The 16921-nt window shown below is 36.3% G+C and overlaps 1 protein-coding gene across 27 annotated transcripts in view; it reads left to right on the top strand.

Annotated features, from left to right (window-relative positions):
• Positions 1–16921, top strand: part of LOC307061171 (regulating synaptic membrane exocytosis protein 1) — a gene marked incomplete at both ends in the record, with an annotated part of 210275 nt that overhangs the window by 71043 nt on the left and 122311 nt on the right. For 11 of the 27 annotated variants that reach the window (XM_079716181.1, XM_079716193.1, XM_079716182.1 and 8 more), the window contains one exon: positions 4782–4871. The exons of 12 other annotated variants lie outside the window; for them this stretch is intronic. In XM_079716181.1, the coding sequence (XP_079572307.1) occupies positions 4782–4871 (90 nt within the window). Of the gene's footprint in view, positions 1–3560; positions 3639–4781; positions 4872–12701; positions 12786–16921 lie in introns of all 27 variants that reach the window. 4 more of the 27 variants (XM_079716202.1, XM_079716201.1, XM_079716190.1 and 1 more) reach the window with 2 other exon arrangements.

Raw genomic sequence — 16921 nt, 5'->3', positions numbered from 1 at the left:
TGTGATGACTCTTTCCATTCTACTCTGCTTCCGTCTCCCCCTTAGCGGTATTATTACGAATACGTGAAATTAATTTCCCCAGTGTTCAAAATTGGTTTTGTTTTATATGGAGGTTGTGGAAAAGGTTCCAAATATATTTGAATTCTGATCCAGGCAGACTGCTTTTCTATCAAAATATTTGAAATCCAGAGGCTGCTGAGCCTCTGTGGAACTGTTTACACATTTCCAAAACCGAGGAACCGATTTCTGCAATTAAAATTCTATAACCTCGCTGTGAGCCCCACCACACACACACACACACACACACGCACACACACACACACCCATCTAGACACAAGAGGTCTGATCTGCTGTGCATGGCAGTGTTACTGTTTCCATGATTATAAGTTCACTTTGTTTTAGCCTTTTTTAATTTTTATGTTTTGATTCTACTGTTGTTTTCTTTCTGTTGGCTTTTAATAAGATCTTTACCACTTCATTTTTAAGAGCTGAGCTTCAGTTTCCTTCTTGATAAAAAGTGCGGATATATGACCTGTTAACTTCTAAGCCCTCCCTTCCTTCATACCCTCACCAGGTCAGAAATGCTACACTACCAACTTTCCCATAGAGACATGTAACGGTATAAAGCCTCCTTAAAGATGAGAAGAAGAGGGGATACGTTATTGTCGTCTAAATTGGAGCTGAGAACCTAGCACTTTATTTTCGTCTCATTACATCTTGGATCTCATATCCCAAATAAGTCCTTTTACAGATTACTCAAAGAATATAGTCTGTGCATATTTATCCTCAATGTGAAGTTAATGGAAGGTACAGAAATAATAACTAGGTGAGACAAATGAACCAACACACAGATAAACTCTTTCAAATATTATGGCCAATAAAGAGTAAATAGGAGAGAGAAGGAAAGAGCTGTACCCGGAAAACCTGCGACGCAAACACAAATGCAGCTTTATTGTGTCTGTGGACCTGGGCTCCCACTCAGGAATGGAACATGATCTCCCGAACTTTTTACATGAATTAAACTCTCCTAGTCATAACTATTGCCCTGTGTGCAGTGCCACAGGGAAAAACGAGGGATGTTAGTTCTGTGTGCAAACTGGAGAAATAATGTAAAATCCTAACTATTGTAAAAATCAGCTCAATTCTTTATAATTCGAAAGCCTCCAGCCTTAACTTTGGTTGTCCTGACAAATAGTTTAATAGGAATGATTGCTTTTCAGATTCAGAAAATTTTCTCATAGTCCCGTTGGGGTGACTACAACTATAAAACACAAACAAAACAAAGCTTTCATATTTATTGGGCACCTGGTGTGTGCCTGGCTCCCAACGTGTGGGTATTTTTAACACATTCACACCAATAAGCTAAACAGAATCACTAAATATATTGTTTTTCTTTCCGTTACATCCCACTTTCAAAGGTAAAATAACAGGGTAGGCACAATAGAATAAGCTAGTAGTTTCATCATTTTGTAAAATCTTATATTCAGAATACGTATCATATTCACTCACGACTTTTAAGAATAAAACCTGTGGATTTACCACTTTCCAGTAAACAAGGAAAATAACATTCATTGAGTACCAAGCCCAGTGGTGATTATTTAATGAATTTTATCTCAATGTCCTGACAATAGTTGTATCATATGAACATTATTACCCTCATTTCACAGATCAGGAAAGATGCTAAGAAAGTTTTATTTGACATGTAACAGAGCAAGGATTCAAAATCAGGTCTATTTGAAGTTTTCCACTGAACTAGTTTTTCCAAAAATGTGTTCTGAGGAGTTGGTTCCACATGAAGTTCAGCCAATTTAAGAGTCTGTGAGTCAAACATATTTCAGAAACTTTGCAAATTAAAGCCACTCCCTGGAGATTTTATACGCACAGCATATCAAAGTCACATAGAATTCTGTCTCATATTGTTTAATTCATCCCCCCCCATTGTTATCAGTATCAAATGCGTTTTCCATAAAACCTTTCCTGAGACAGTCATGTTGTACAGAAAATGCTGTGGCTTCCTCACTGTGTCCTAGACCCTTTGTACCTGTTATTTCACTTAATCCTCACAGCATCCCTGTTAAAGACTGTTATTTCCTCCATGATATAGATGTAGAAAAAGGCTTGATGACTTGAATCATCCAGGTTCACAGCCAATAAATGGCAAAGCCAATGTGGACCTTCAAACTAAAAACTGTGGCCACTTTTCATTCTATTTCCATTCTCTGCTGACCCCTGTTAGAGTGTACCCCCCCAAAAAATTCACTTTTGAACCAATTGCTTGGAAAGGTTGTATAGCAACTTGTTACTAAAGACAGTTGCCTAAGGTTTAGGAGTTGAAAAGAAGATTCTGTCTGTGAAGCAGGCTGAATCCTTTGCTTCAGTAAAAGTGTCCTCAATCTGTGCTCGAATGTGGTACTTTAATACATTTTAAACCACAGCTTTAAAAGATTTCCTGAATCAACCATTAGTATAAACATGCATAAACCCATGGGGGTGTTTGATATTTATTATGTCCTCAGCAAATGTTTATTCTATTCCTCATTTTATCATACTTTAATTAAAGTAAGCCAAAATGGACAATAGATTTTCATTATTGACAGTTAAATTGTGTAGAAACATTATTAAATTACCAAGACATTCATTGACAGGACCAAGTTTACCCTTGGTGATATAGACAGTCCAGAAGTCCTTGTAGGTTTTAAAGGAATTCAGTTGGTGTTGGGCCTTGTTTCTGCCAAATCAGAATTCATATTCTGGTTGCAGCTAATACCCATCCCACCCAATTTCTGGTGATAAATGTTACCTGCTGTTGGGTTTGTATCCAGAAGGTGACAAATGGAAAGGATTGCCCACTGCAGTCACCTCTTTTTTTTTTTGTGTGTGGTATGCGTGCCTCTCACCGCTGTGGCCTCTCCCGTTGCGGAGCACAGGCTCCGGACACACAGGCTCACCAGCCATGGCTCACGGGCCCAGCCGCTCCGCGGCATGTGGGATCTTCCCGGACCGGGGCACGAACCCGTGTCCCCTGCATCGGCAGGCGGACTCTCAACCACTGCACCACCAGGGAAGCCCTGCAGTCACCTCTTGATCTTCCTTTACTGCCTTCAGTACTGTGACCAGGCTTGTCCCTGCAATGCTGGTCAGCATTTTGCTTGTTATTAGACTATTAACTTTTAGTCATATTAATTCCCAAATTTCATAAATTATTTGATTAGTACTTTTAGCTATGAGTTATTTCCATAGAAGCAGGTATAATATTAAACAGGGATTAAATAGTAAGTTTCATGTTGGTTACTTCATAGAGTGTAGTTCTCAAATCTTTTTCAAATTAAGGCTTTTAAACTATAATTTAAGTCTTCATCTTAATTATGAAGACATGTCTATGATTCCATATTTAACAGTTCTTTTCCTACCTTCAAGTAATTATTGTGGTTTTTCTGAGAAAAATAAAAGATCCATCTGTGTTTGTAGCTATCTAGGTCTCCTACTTTTTTCATATCCTGATAAAATTCGCTTCATATGTATTTTTCTGTTTCCTGCGTGTCTGCGTTCCCATGTTCCAGACATCTTGTTAGGCGCTATAAAACATTACCGCCCAAGATGCCCTTGTTAGAGAACTGTTCTCGCTGGAATATTTACAGGTAAGAGTCATAACAGTGAGTCTCAGTTATAAACTAATCCCTAATCCCTCACCAACTAAAAATAGCAAATTTACTTTCTAATAAGATATTAGCATCTCCTCTTAAAATTAATTATATACAGAGAAAACTCATGATATCTAAAAATAGCTTTTAGGGGGAAAGCGGGGAGGGATAAATTGGGAGATTGGGATTGACACACACACTCTACTACATATAAAATAGGTAGCTAATAAGAATCTCCTGTATAGCACAGGGAACTCTGCTCATTACTTTTTAATTATATGGGAATAGAATCTAAAAAAGAGTGGCTATATGCGTATGTATAACTGATTCATTTTGCTGTTCAGCAGAAACTAACACAACAGTGTAAATCAACTATAGTCCAATAAAAACTAATTTAAAAATATAATAAAAAATAAAAATAGCTTTAATTATAAAACCTATGCTAGAATATTTCTCTAAATGAAATCTACTTACTCAAATATCAGATTTCTAGTCGTTGTCTTCTTTGTCATTTATTTGTTGTTTTACTTGTTGATTTCAATTATGAGAATTGATTTTATATTATTTTATTTTTGGATGATTTTACTCTGTGGAGCTCAATTCTGCCTGCACATACTAAAACCAAACCCCTTCACCGTGAATGCTTTCACTCGAGAGCACTGAGGTTTACTGATGAGATTCTGGTTAAGTAAGGACGTTTGGACGTCATACCGTCCACCTCCCCTGTCTAGTGTTTGAACCAAAATAGCTGAGTTGTAAAATTTTCCTCCTCTGCTGTCCTTCATTTTGTTTTGGTGTGGCATCTGTCCTTGGTAATGAAGTGTTAGGCATTTTGTTTCAGTGCTTTCTGTATCCAGTTTTTTCATAAGTAGGTGTGACTTAGCCTCATTTTTTTCAGTCTGAGACCCTTTAAAAAAATTATGCAAAGCAATTCAAGCATAATCTTTGTTTAGTGTCATTTTCTAAACAAAACTGTGCACGGCCATCCTGTCAGCACTCACACCCTTATGAACCGACTCGCAGTGATTCTGCACTTTGTGTAAAGGGGACAGGACTCGATGCTTTCCTCTCTAACTGGTCTTCCTCTCTCTGTTTTCTCTGTCTTTCTCCTCCACCCTGGATGCAATGCACTGGCACTAGTGACCTGCAGCCCTCCCTTGACAGGGCGAGGAGTGCTAGTACCAACTGCTTGAGACCAGATGCTAGTTTGCATTCACCAGAACGAGAAAGGTATAAAGACTTTCTTAATTTCCTGTCATTTTGTACAGTCATTTTTTTTCCCTATCACTTTGTTTTGTGTCATTGAGTCTCACAGCTTAGTCATCCACATTCACTTGCCGACTGTCTGCATTTCCCTTCCCTTCCGTACACGCCTGTGTAGAGATGTGTGTATGTGGCGGAGCCAGAAGGAACACATACACATATTTCCGTGAATGCTGTTGCAAATGGCGTGACGTGATTTGTAACTGCTTCTCGCTGCTGCTTTTCCCCTTTTGTTGCTGTTCAGTGGTTTTCTTTACACCTACTCAGGGAGCCTTCAGTACGCTGATATGGTTGTGAGGGGCAGTGAGTTATCTGAAGGGGAATATCACTTTCCTAGTACTTCCACTGATAAATAGTATTTATAGGTTCAACTACAATCTTCCATAAATGCAAAGCAAGAATCTTATTTAGATAGAATACTTCCCTTGTGCATCTATATTCATTTTTTTAATCAACTTGCTCTTTGATATAGATCATTTTGCCTTAAATTATATTTCAACAAAAAATAGTATGTTTATCATAGATTTCCTGATGCCTTACAAAAATAAAGGCACATTATAGACACACATACGAAATTTTGCTTAACACTTTAAATTGATTAATAAATAATTCTGACGTTAATTCAGTGATCATGTACTACGCTGTCTCCTAATTGTGAGCCAGCTAATTTTTCCATTGTGGTGGAACTTTCTATTCCAGTAAACTTGGTTATAATTGATAGTCTTGGTTATAAATGTTATCTCTTTTCAATTAGAAGTCATTCACCAGAAATTTGCATACTACCTCTTCACAAATCCTGAAGAAAAATGTTTAGTTGTCTTAATGTAACCCACTTTTCCTCTTCTTCAGAGGCTGCTTAAAGCTTTCCTTTAGCAATCTTTCTAGTCTGATTGTACTCATTTATTTATGAGATGTTTATTTCTGGAATTTAATGATTGGTACAGGTAGACATGTTCATTTTTTAGTGTCTTCATAAGATTCTACTAAAAAATCTACTTTTTAATTTTGTATTCTTTTGTATTTGCAAAATTTGTAATAGAAAACAATGGAATCTAACTTTTTGTATTTCTCTACATTTGTAGAAGAAATTTTAGTTGAAATGGGCTCTTCTTTAGTTGAATGGGCTCTTCTAAAGTCACAATTGAAATTGTTTCATTATTCTCATTTGTTGTATATTACCCTCCCAAAATATATACAAGAGTAGCAAGATAAAATATTTTTATATTTTTTTACTTATTATTACTTCCTTATATGTTTCTGGTTAGTGTTAAAACAAGGGTAGAATGAAGTCAGCGGAATCTTCTGACTACAGCAATACCCTAACATCTTAAATGTCATCTATATTGGTTCTGTCTAATAGAAATACAGTTTGAGCCACATGCATAATTTTAAATTTTCTGCTTGCCATATTAAAATATGAAATTAACTTTAATAATTTAGTATATATCTGAAATATTATCATTTTAACATATAATCAATTAAAAACTGTTAGTGAGATATTTTGCATTCCTTTTTTCACAGTGCTCCTTGGCCACCTGTGGCTACTACATTGGACAGTACAGTTTTATTCTGTTGCTGAAGCCTGTCGAGCACATGTTTTCTTGTTGCTCTGAAGCCAGAGAATTCACAGATCCATGTATTGGTGAATTTTATCTCTGATAATACCCTTAGAACAGGCCAACCTGTAGACAAATAATCTGGCCACGATTCTTTTACAGGTCATAGTGAAGTCTGAGTGTACTCACTTATGATACGTACTTTTGATAGAAGAAGAGAAAATATGATTGAAACCTACATTCACTCTATCTATTGAATAAAAAATAAATTTCCCCTTGAAAAAAAATGAAAGGGTCCTGGAATTGGTATTACTAATGTTCTTTAACTTATTGGGGTCAGTTTGTTGTCAAGCAGAAAATAAAGTGAGATGAGTTCTCATCAGGAAATTTACAGATGCTGTAGGTGTGTCTTGGTATGGAGGATGCCGTCCTTCTGTGCACAGACCTCTGGGCAGCTTCAAGACAGGACAGAGCAGGACCAGAAGTGGGGGCTTTGTACTCTTTGGAAGATGCATCTGTAAGTCCCCAGACAGGACGTGAGGAGAGTAGGAACTGGGGAAGCTTTGAGGGTTTTCCAGGTTACTTAGTTCTTGTGACTGACCAGAGAGCTGATCAATGCCTGACATATACATAGTAGATAAGATATTATAGAAAAGTTGTTAAAGACATAACTTCATATTCTTGAGATGGTGACATATCAATATTTCCACAGCCTTGTAACCTATCGAGGTCAAACAATTTGCTGATTCTAAACCATCTTGATGAACATGTGTATGCTGTTATACCTACTTAATGCCCTTGTCTGGATTATCTTCACTAACTCTGAAAGCAAAGGAAGTTCTGTGTTAGTACAAAGGATGAAATTGTTAAAGCACACTCAGTACCCCACACCACACTTCACTGATGATTCCAAGATAAAGGAGCACCAGGCACAGTTAGCCTGTTCTTTTCCTGAAGGACCCCCAAACCATCAGGCCAACCTTTTCTCCCTTAGGAGGATGGTTTGGCCCAGGTTAACAGATGAATTTTGAGACAGGCACGTGGAAACACTGTTTGCAAAGGAAGTAATTTCTGTGTTTGAGCATCTCCATTATATAATATATTCTGTTGATTACACAGCTAGCAAAAATACATAGGGGTTACCCCGTTGTCCCATCCAGTCATAACCCATAAGTCAGGAAATTTGGAGTTCATTTACAGTGAAAGATCTAGAAAGACTAGTTGTACCCTGCTGAAGACATTGAATAGATAAGGACTCTCTTTTATCTTTTCTCTAGCAAATACCACTGCATGCTTACAAGGAGGTCTGGTCAAGGTCACTGTACTTTCCTTCATCTGTGTCAAGGTCAGCTTGAGGTCATCGGTTCCCCCTTGTTCCCTGATCCGGAAGGAGTGAGTTACAGACCTGCTGTTAACCTTTCCTTTCCCGGGTTTTACAACAGAATGTTGCTTACGTGTTCAGAAACACCGATTTCTAGAGCCACTGGAGAATGATTCCTTTCCTCGGATGTTTTATCTTCTTCCTTGACCTTTTCCAGAAATCTAACCTCTCCTTTCTTCAGCATCCTCTACAAATTCCCTAACACCTCTGTGCTAAGGCAGTCTCCTTTACAGGCTGCTTTACCTCCCTGTCTCCCCCTCAGCCTTCCTCTTTTGCCCCACCCATCCCATCCCTGACATTATATGTCTATCAATCAAAAGTTTCCACACTGGGACATCCCTGGTCGCTCAGTGGTTAAGAATCTGTCTGCCAATGCAGGGTTCGAACCCTGGTCCGGGAGGATCCCACATGCCACGGAGCAACTAAGCCCATGCACCACAACTACTGAACCCTCGAACCACAACTAATGAGCCCACATGCCTAGAGCTCGTGCTCCACAACAAGAGAAGCCACCACATGAGAAGCCCGCGTACTGCAACGAAGAGTAGCCCCCGCTCGACACAACTAGAGAAAGCCTGCACGCAGCAACAAAGACCCAACGCAGCCAAAAATAAATAAACTTAAAAAAAAAGTTTCCACACTAATACATATGGAGAGAACACTGCACTGTAACTGGTCATGCCAGACCCTCCCCTGCAAACCAGGCCTACATTTCTTGGTGGTTGGTAGACCCTGTGTGCATCAAAAGTCTACATCAAATGCACTGTCTCCCTCACATCCTCTGCCAGCAAAATACTTTCTCTTCCGAAATGTCCCTCTACTTTGGCAACTTTGACATATAACCATCCGCATAATCTGGAAATACTTCTGCTCCTTCGTCTCATTTGATGAGACAAGAAGTCCTATCAGTTCTCCTTCGAGAATCTCCAAGACAGACCCACCCCCCTTCATTATACTATAGCCCATCCCCACTTCCGGTGCCATTCTTGCCCCGTTAATTTCTCATAAGCTCTATTAATCGTTCTGTTCCTTTTTGTCTCAAGTCTTTTTCCCATTAAAATTGAAATACCCTTTTTCCTTTGTTGTCTGCCTAAAAATTCTCCTCATTCTTCAAAACAGGAGGTCAAATAACCATGTCATCTCTAAAACTTCTCTTAACCTCTCCCACACATGCTTGCCTTTCCTTGCCAGGCAGAATTATTAACTCTCTTTTCTGGGCCCGTGTAATATTACATACATTCTATTTCACTTAGTCACGCTTGTTTCTTCCACTAGATTGTACTCCTGGAGGTCAGAGATCATATTTGGCCTTGCCATCTCTTGCGATAGAATTATTATTTTTTACTTAGTAAATGTTCCATCTGGGGCTTTGGGAGAACTTAAAAAACACCCCTTATTTTCTGCTCCCAAATCTGTGTCCAGTTGTGATCTAGACCCAAGAACTGCAAGGTGGGAGATCTAATTATCACCATAAATACAGTGAACAAGTTCAGAAGCTAGACTTCAGGTTGTAAGCTGGCTGGTGACTCACCAAGGGGCTGCCACATTTTCTGAACCACGAGAGGCTTCTGCCTTCTGAAGGCTGCTGTGCAGGTTTATTTGCTGTGGTGTCTGCTGTTTGCAGGCAGACTGATTAGGAAGGAGGAATCCAAAAAGGACTAAGTCATCAGTGCCTGATTCTTTAACACAAAGTCCCGCTCCTCCCTCCTTGGGGTAGAGAGAGGCCCAAAGTAGGACTTGAAGGAATTTCCCTCCACATGGAAACACGAGGCCTAAGAGAAAGGAGGTTCCTACCTAAAACTTAACTGTAACTTGAATTGAAATAAATAAACTTTATTCCAAAGTATAAGCACCTATATTAATTTTCACTTAAAATAGGATTGGGGAAAATGTTTCAAAGGACTAAATGAATAATGGGAATAGACAATAAAAATATGTACTGTATAATCAGATCTCTAATCTGTTCAGGTTTGGTGTCTAATATGACAGAACTTCACAGATATTTTGTATGTGTGCTATTTAGGGAATGAATGGTTTACATTTCCATATAATCTCTCTTTTAGATAGTTAAGCTGCTTAGCCGTGCTCTGCCAGGACATATGCACCACTGAAAGATGTGTAAATATGCAAGCATACATACGAATGACACATTTAAACACACGCACTTTTGTTGTAAATCCTTGCTGGGGGAAGAGCCCCAATGTAAGAACCATTCCATTGCTTGCTGAGGACTGTCAGTTCTATGTCCTTATATCTCCTCAGTGGGTTCCCTTACCGCTGTTGATTTCTTAGTTAAGTTTCTTATTATTTCTTACCAGTATTACCCCCAAACCTCAAATCTTATCCTCTTATTATCTACTTAAATATTTGCAAATATTTATTCATTACTTATTCTGTGCTGGGTGTAGTTGATGTAACTGCCCAAACAAAGCAAAACAAGACACTGTAGCCCCTTATCTGGGGAGGCCCCAGCCTGTTCCTTCAGTTCCACAGCCACCAGAGTGACCCTTGTCCTCCTGAGCACAGAGAAAAGGGTGGCCTCCCAACAAATAGATGTTCCTGAATTAATGAGTTTAGAATACCTGAGATTAAAGCACTGATAATGCAACTAAGGTAAACTGCAGGCAAGACAGTTGGGAAGAAAAATCAAGAAGAGGCTGTTTTAGTTCAGTTTCGTGATTAATGACTCCAGTGTAGCCTGCCATGTTCGCTTCTAGCATGAAAACGGACGTGGAAGGTGTGTGTTTTGCTCAATAATAAGGGAATAAAGATTCTAATTTTGGTCCTTCTGGGTGATAGGAGAAACAGAGAAGTTGGACACATTTTAAAAACATATAAAATGTTAGTATATTTCAAGCTCACAAATCATGATATTAAAACTTATGTCTGTTCTTTGGACAAAAATTGGGTATAATTTGATCCTACTCTCATCATATCCAAGATATGAGGGTAAAGCAAACATTTATGTTATTGGGACTACATATCAGCCTATTTAGAAGGACTTTGAGTGCACAGGTATATATGTATGATGCTAAATATTTCTAAAAGTTTACCTTTTAATAGCTTGCATTCACAATGCCTTGTTTCTAAATGTACACCCTCTCTTTCATGGCTTTCACTGCATGTTTCATAATTATAGCATTTTTCTTTACTTTTCGTGTTTAAATAAACATAAGGACTGGAATTTTGCCTCAGGAAGCAAGGTTATTCATAATCTTGTCAAGTGAATATTACTTATTCCTTCAAAAATATTTAAAGAAAAACATATTGACTCTGTATTTCTAAAGAACACCTTAAGTTTTCTCATGACTGAGTACAATTTCATGTGGAAAACACTAGCTATAATTGTTTTCAACTATTTTAGAAATGTTTTTCTTTATTGTGTCTGCAGAACAAAAGCCAGTAAAGTGCAAAGATACATTTTCAAGCATTCCGATTGGATTGACCAACTATATAATCATTTAAAATAATTCAATAATTTGAAATGAATGCAAATTTGTTTTTAATTTCACAAACACATAACACATTCCAGAGGACATGCCACACAGTTTTCTCTTCTGCCCAAATTCTGCTTTCAAGTATCTTTATCTGCTTCATGGCTTCCTCAGAGTCCTTCTTCAATCCATCCAAGGCTGAGTGATGACAAACAGGCTTCCCAGGGGCTTTCAGAGAAGAGCACCTGCTGACTAAAGGTATCCTGGTCACATGTTGATAACCCTCTGCTGCTTTTGTCCAGATTGTCTAATAAATCCACGAAACCAAGTTAACGGCAAAAAAAAGATGGCTCTTAAAAAATGTCACGACTGGTCTTCTTTGGATTATTATAAAATCGTATAGTTAGACGAGTCTTAAACCCCATTCAGTGATCCCTTGTTGCATATGAGGAAGCCAATACGCAGAGAAATTATCCCGCTTAAAATGTTCATATGGAATATATTAAAATTTCCAAATTTGGGCCGTCCAGTCCCTTACTGCTTCTTTTCAGTATTTGTCCGGATGTCTGTAATTTGTGGTTATGCAGAGACAGAATCTCAAGATAGTTTAACAAAAGAATGGACCAAGTTTCAAACTTTTATTTAGCTGTTAATCATAAAAACAGTATTCTTGTAAATGCTGAAATAAGAAAACAACTGTTTACCCCATGGAGAGATACCTTTGCAAGTAAAGATTAGCAAGATTTTTTGAACGTAATGCTATTTTACCATCGCATTTATCTGTATTTCCCACTTTTGTCCATCAGTGGTTTTTGCTCACAATTTTTTCATTTCAGTTACTAACCCTGCAGTTTTCCCCCAGAAAACTTGTTAAGACTTCACTGGTAGCATTTCCATGAATTATTTCTTCATGTTATTGTTTCCACACTAGAGAGTAGTTTTATTTCTTCCACTTAAACTATGCTTCTACGTTGTATTAAATTCACACACCTCATTTGCCACTTTATCCAGTAATTTCAATACCTAGTATCAAACAAGCATTGGTGGCTTCTTAAATCTATTTTATTCAGACATCTACCTGATTCTTAAGGATGTATCTTTGTAAAGTTATATATATGTATTTATGTGTATGTATAGTTTTGCAGACACACACCACATTTAAAAGAACAAAATTACACAGGAGATTTCAAACATCTTCCCAAATAGTTGTTTCTCTATTCACATGTAAGGCTACAAGTTTTATTTTCTTAACAATATTGTCATTTATCTTTACAAGGCCTGCAAAAATGAAAAGTAAATTATGGAGCAAAGAATCTACACTTTGACTTTTTGGGGTGATTTTCCAGTCCTCTTGTTCCATATATTCTTTTATTTTAGGAGTTACTAAATGTCTTGTTTTTTCCTGTCTTGTTCATTGGGCAAACAGGGGTAGATGGTCCCCCTCTCTAGATAGGAGACGGCCTCCTAGCCCCAGGATTCAAATCCAGCATGCGTCTCCGGAGAATGACAGGTACTAGTCACTTCCTCCCCACAGACAAGTGGCTTCCAGAGGCTGGCAGGCCACCAAGTGGAGGGTAGCCAAGAGCCATGTGGTTATGATGCCTTCTTTTTAGGGGCCAGAGTGCAAGAGGTGGTGATTCCAAAACTAAATGCATCCACCTCTGATAAAGCACCTTAGAATGTTTCCTGAAGTAAAGCTAGCATGCACAGGGCATGGTTTAAACACAGTAAAGTTGGGTCCAGTGGGAGAGTTCTCTCTTAATGAGCATTTGTCTTAGGGTTTCGATTTTCTAGAAACATATTTAAACTACTGATTTTGTCTACACTTGACTAAATTAAAATTCTCAGGTGCTTTAAAATGTATTAAAATCTATCACAGAGCCTATTCTTTTGTTATACTGGTTGATGATCTGATCTTCATCATCTTGTTAATAATGAAGTTTAGGCTTTGGGGCATATTCCCTGATTTAAGACAGAATACCTCATTCTTATCTATTTTATGAATATTGTGTTTTTAAGCCAAATATTGTCCAGGGCTAGGGTCAGTCAACAAGGTAGGTTTTTAAAAATAACATCAGTGCTTTGAATCTACTTCATGCTGTGATGGCACAAGTGCCACAATACGTATTTCCATTGCTTTGTTTTCCTTCTTGGGCGTTGTTCACCCAGTTCTCCTCTTTTGTGATGGCTCTTATACGTAGGCCATGTCGTTTCCCAACTGGCTACAAAAGGTTATGGGTGTTTTGGCTGCTTCTCTTCTGGTGAAGCAGAAATTCAGTCAACACATGGGTGACATTTTATTTAGTATATTTCAATTTGAAAGAAAAACTAAACGCCGTCACTCAGAAAAGATTAATAAGTCATCTTACAAATGTTGGACCCCAAGGTGGTATTTTATGGAGGCTTTTTGAATATTTTATTATGCTTTAATCTTTAACACTTTTACCTCTTAATATGACTTACGTTTTTGGAATTTAAATCTAGTTCCTTCTACTGCTAACTGATTTCTAGGATAGAATTTATGAGACTAGAAAAATTAGTAAAATCTCCAATCTAAAAATTATTATAAACTTAAAGTCTTTTCAAATAAGAATATAAAATAATAGTATAAATTAAAATTTTAAATGTGCATCCACATTGCTACTCATTCATTCAGCAAAACTTTTTTGTGCATTTACTATGTGCACTTTTCTAATGGCTAGAGTCACAACAGTGTTTAAGAAAAGCAGTGTCATGGCCATCAAGGAACTTAGAATTTCCTCTTATAAAAGACTATTCTGGATTTCATCTTATGTAATGATTGCTAGAGTATAAGATGATTAAGTATGATGGTCTCTGTAGTGAATATAAATGTAAGTTTATCTGGGTTTAGGATAAGCAACATGGAAATCCAAATAGTAGTTTTAGTTCTTACATACATGAGATGAAGATTAGTTGAAGATTAGTTGTCTTTTAATAACATGTGAATTATGTTATTTGATTTCATAGATTTTATATATAATTTTAAAGGTAGATTTTAGAAGCAGAAATAGTCCTTTTAGATAAGATTATTAAAGGAAACTCTTCCTAATACATAATTCTGAACATAGATTTTACTTTTCATTATGATTTATTTATAAGTAAATTCTGTGTTCAACAAAAGGAAATACATTTTAAATGGCTTGATACTATGATTTATTACTGTTGGGAACAGAATGTTATTTACAATACGTTTTTATTATTAAAATGTATAAGTGCCCATAAAAATGAGAGAGAAATTACTGCGTCAGCCGATGCTAAATTCATAGGTAACCGTGGCAACCGCTCAGGAACACAACACTTGCATTTCACCTCCTATTAGCTTTATTTACTCATTCAGAAGTTTCTGCCAATTCACAAATGAGGTGAACATGGCGTCAGATTTGGAGACAGTGAATGTTCTTAAGAATTTTGCCATCAGGTGACTTTTGCCCTAGGTCACTGGTTGGGGTGCTAAAAAAAAAATATTCTAAAATCAGTGACAATTTATATAATCGCCTTTGGATGTCCAGTATCAAGGCATATTTGATTATTTTGAAACTAACATAGTAATACAGTAAGTAAATATTTGCTTAAGAGAACTCTCTAGTAAGTTGGAAAGCATTGAGTTGCCGTCTTATTTTATACAGTGCGTGTGTTCACACACACACACAATTTTTAATGTACCATTTCTCCATAATTTAATTTCAACAGTAAGAAATCTTGATGTCATCTCAAGTGGTACAATAGCTTTATTTGGAATTAACGTGGAAGCATGTTTCTCTAGATGGAGGAATTTTCCTAGAAGTTGTAAGATTTTGTAAAACAAGGATGAGGAAACAATACGTAAGTTTGTTACCCCAGGGAATGTTTGTGACTTTAAAATTCTAGTGAAAATTTTCTTACCAAATTTTAAAAATATTGAAAGTTTTAAGAATCATCACTCCAATAATAAAGTATTTCTTTGTAAATGGCATTATTTTAATATATAAATAGTAACTTTTATGAACCTGTGTGCACATAACTCTGTTATGAATCTTAGTAAAATTGAGAGCTACTTGTGGCTTCAAATTCACCAAAAGTTGTGAGTGGCAAGTTAGAAAAAATGTATTTTAATAGATCCCTGAAGCATTGAGCTTCTGAGTTTAGTGCTCACAGTTGAATGAATCATCCTTAAGTGTGAAAGGCAAGTATAAATTGCTGTTATTATTAATATTATTATCATCATCTAATTCAACTTTTTGATACATATTTTTTCAAGAAAATGCAACGTATTCTTTTTAAGTTAAAAACAATGTTTTGATAGTGACCGTTCTAATAAATGTGAGGTGATAGTTCTTACTTGGTACATTTTGAGATGTATGTTAATACTTCATTGGCTTGAAGTTACTGACTCCATTGTTTTGATTGAGAATGTTTTTGCATCATTGTACATGATATTTTTAAGGAGGCAATTTATTGATGTGACTTAAATAAAATGGAAAATATTTGATAAAATAACGTTATTTTCCCGGAGTTTAAAGTATCCCACTGTGTTTAAAATTAATTCCTGAATTATTCTGCTAATCTAGTTCTAATTTCTTTTGCAACTTGGAAGCAGCTACTTGCCTATAGGAATCTTTATCCTTAAATATCAAATGGTTTCTTTTTATTCAAAGTGAATGAATCTTCTTTCTCCATTGAAAATATTTATGAGATAAAGAAATTACCCACTTTTTCACTTCCAGGATTCATGATACTTGCCATGTAGATGCAGAGTTAATGTAGAACCACCTATAAATTCAGTGCATTACTAATCATTTTTGTTTGCTTTATAACATCCTTTATCATCTGTGCTTTTCAAAGATGTCCTTTTTTTAAATGAATGAAATGTACCCATGTACTGAAATACTTAGTGAGTCTATTTAATGGCTATAGTCATATACATAAACATCAATAATAAACAAAAGGGTAAATATATCTTAATTGTATGCATCCATCTTCACCATATGTGAACATTTCTTATTTAGGTAGATTCTGTTTAAATTTAATTTTTTCCTTCCCAAAATTATGAGGAAACAAGATGATGGAGATTTGCATTTCACATTAAGCTATCTGGATAGGCAACGAAAATATAGACAGAAATATTCTTATGATATCAGTGTTAATTATAATTAAAACATTATATGGTAGAATTTATTAATTTTCCCCAAAGCAGACTATATTTTCATTTTATTAGCATGTTAATTTTCCACTTTAATAGAATTGTACTATCTTCAGAAAAGTTTTATTTATCAGTGTCTTCAGGGAGTTGCTTTAACTGAATTTAGTTATAGATGAGGAAAGGAAAGTGGCCCAGAAACAGATTTTAACAATTGCCTTTCTTTTCATTAGTACATTTCATGAATCTTCACACTTAATCTAATAGAGAATAATAATTAAAAATGGAACTTCCAGAAAATTAGACTTAATTAGGAATGCCCTCACTTTTTGATTATTACTCTTGCTTCCATTTAATAATACAATAATTATTGTTATACCTTACATTTGAATATACCTTTATAGCTTTTAAGGACCTTAATTTGTGCCCTGTGAACCGGGAGGCATCAGGCCAAAATCATACAACTGTAAGTTGCGAAGTAAAAAAAAAAAAAAAAAAAAAAACTCAGG

This window comes from Hyperoodon ampullatus, assembly GCF_949752795.1.
Source record: "Hyperoodon ampullatus genome assembly, chromosome: 12".
NCBI classification, from domain to species: domain Eukaryota; kingdom Metazoa; phylum Chordata; class Mammalia; order Artiodactyla; family Ziphiidae; genus Hyperoodon; species Hyperoodon ampullatus.
Note: the sequence above shows the minus strand (reverse complement) of the source record. Positions and strands in the feature narration are given on the sequence as shown.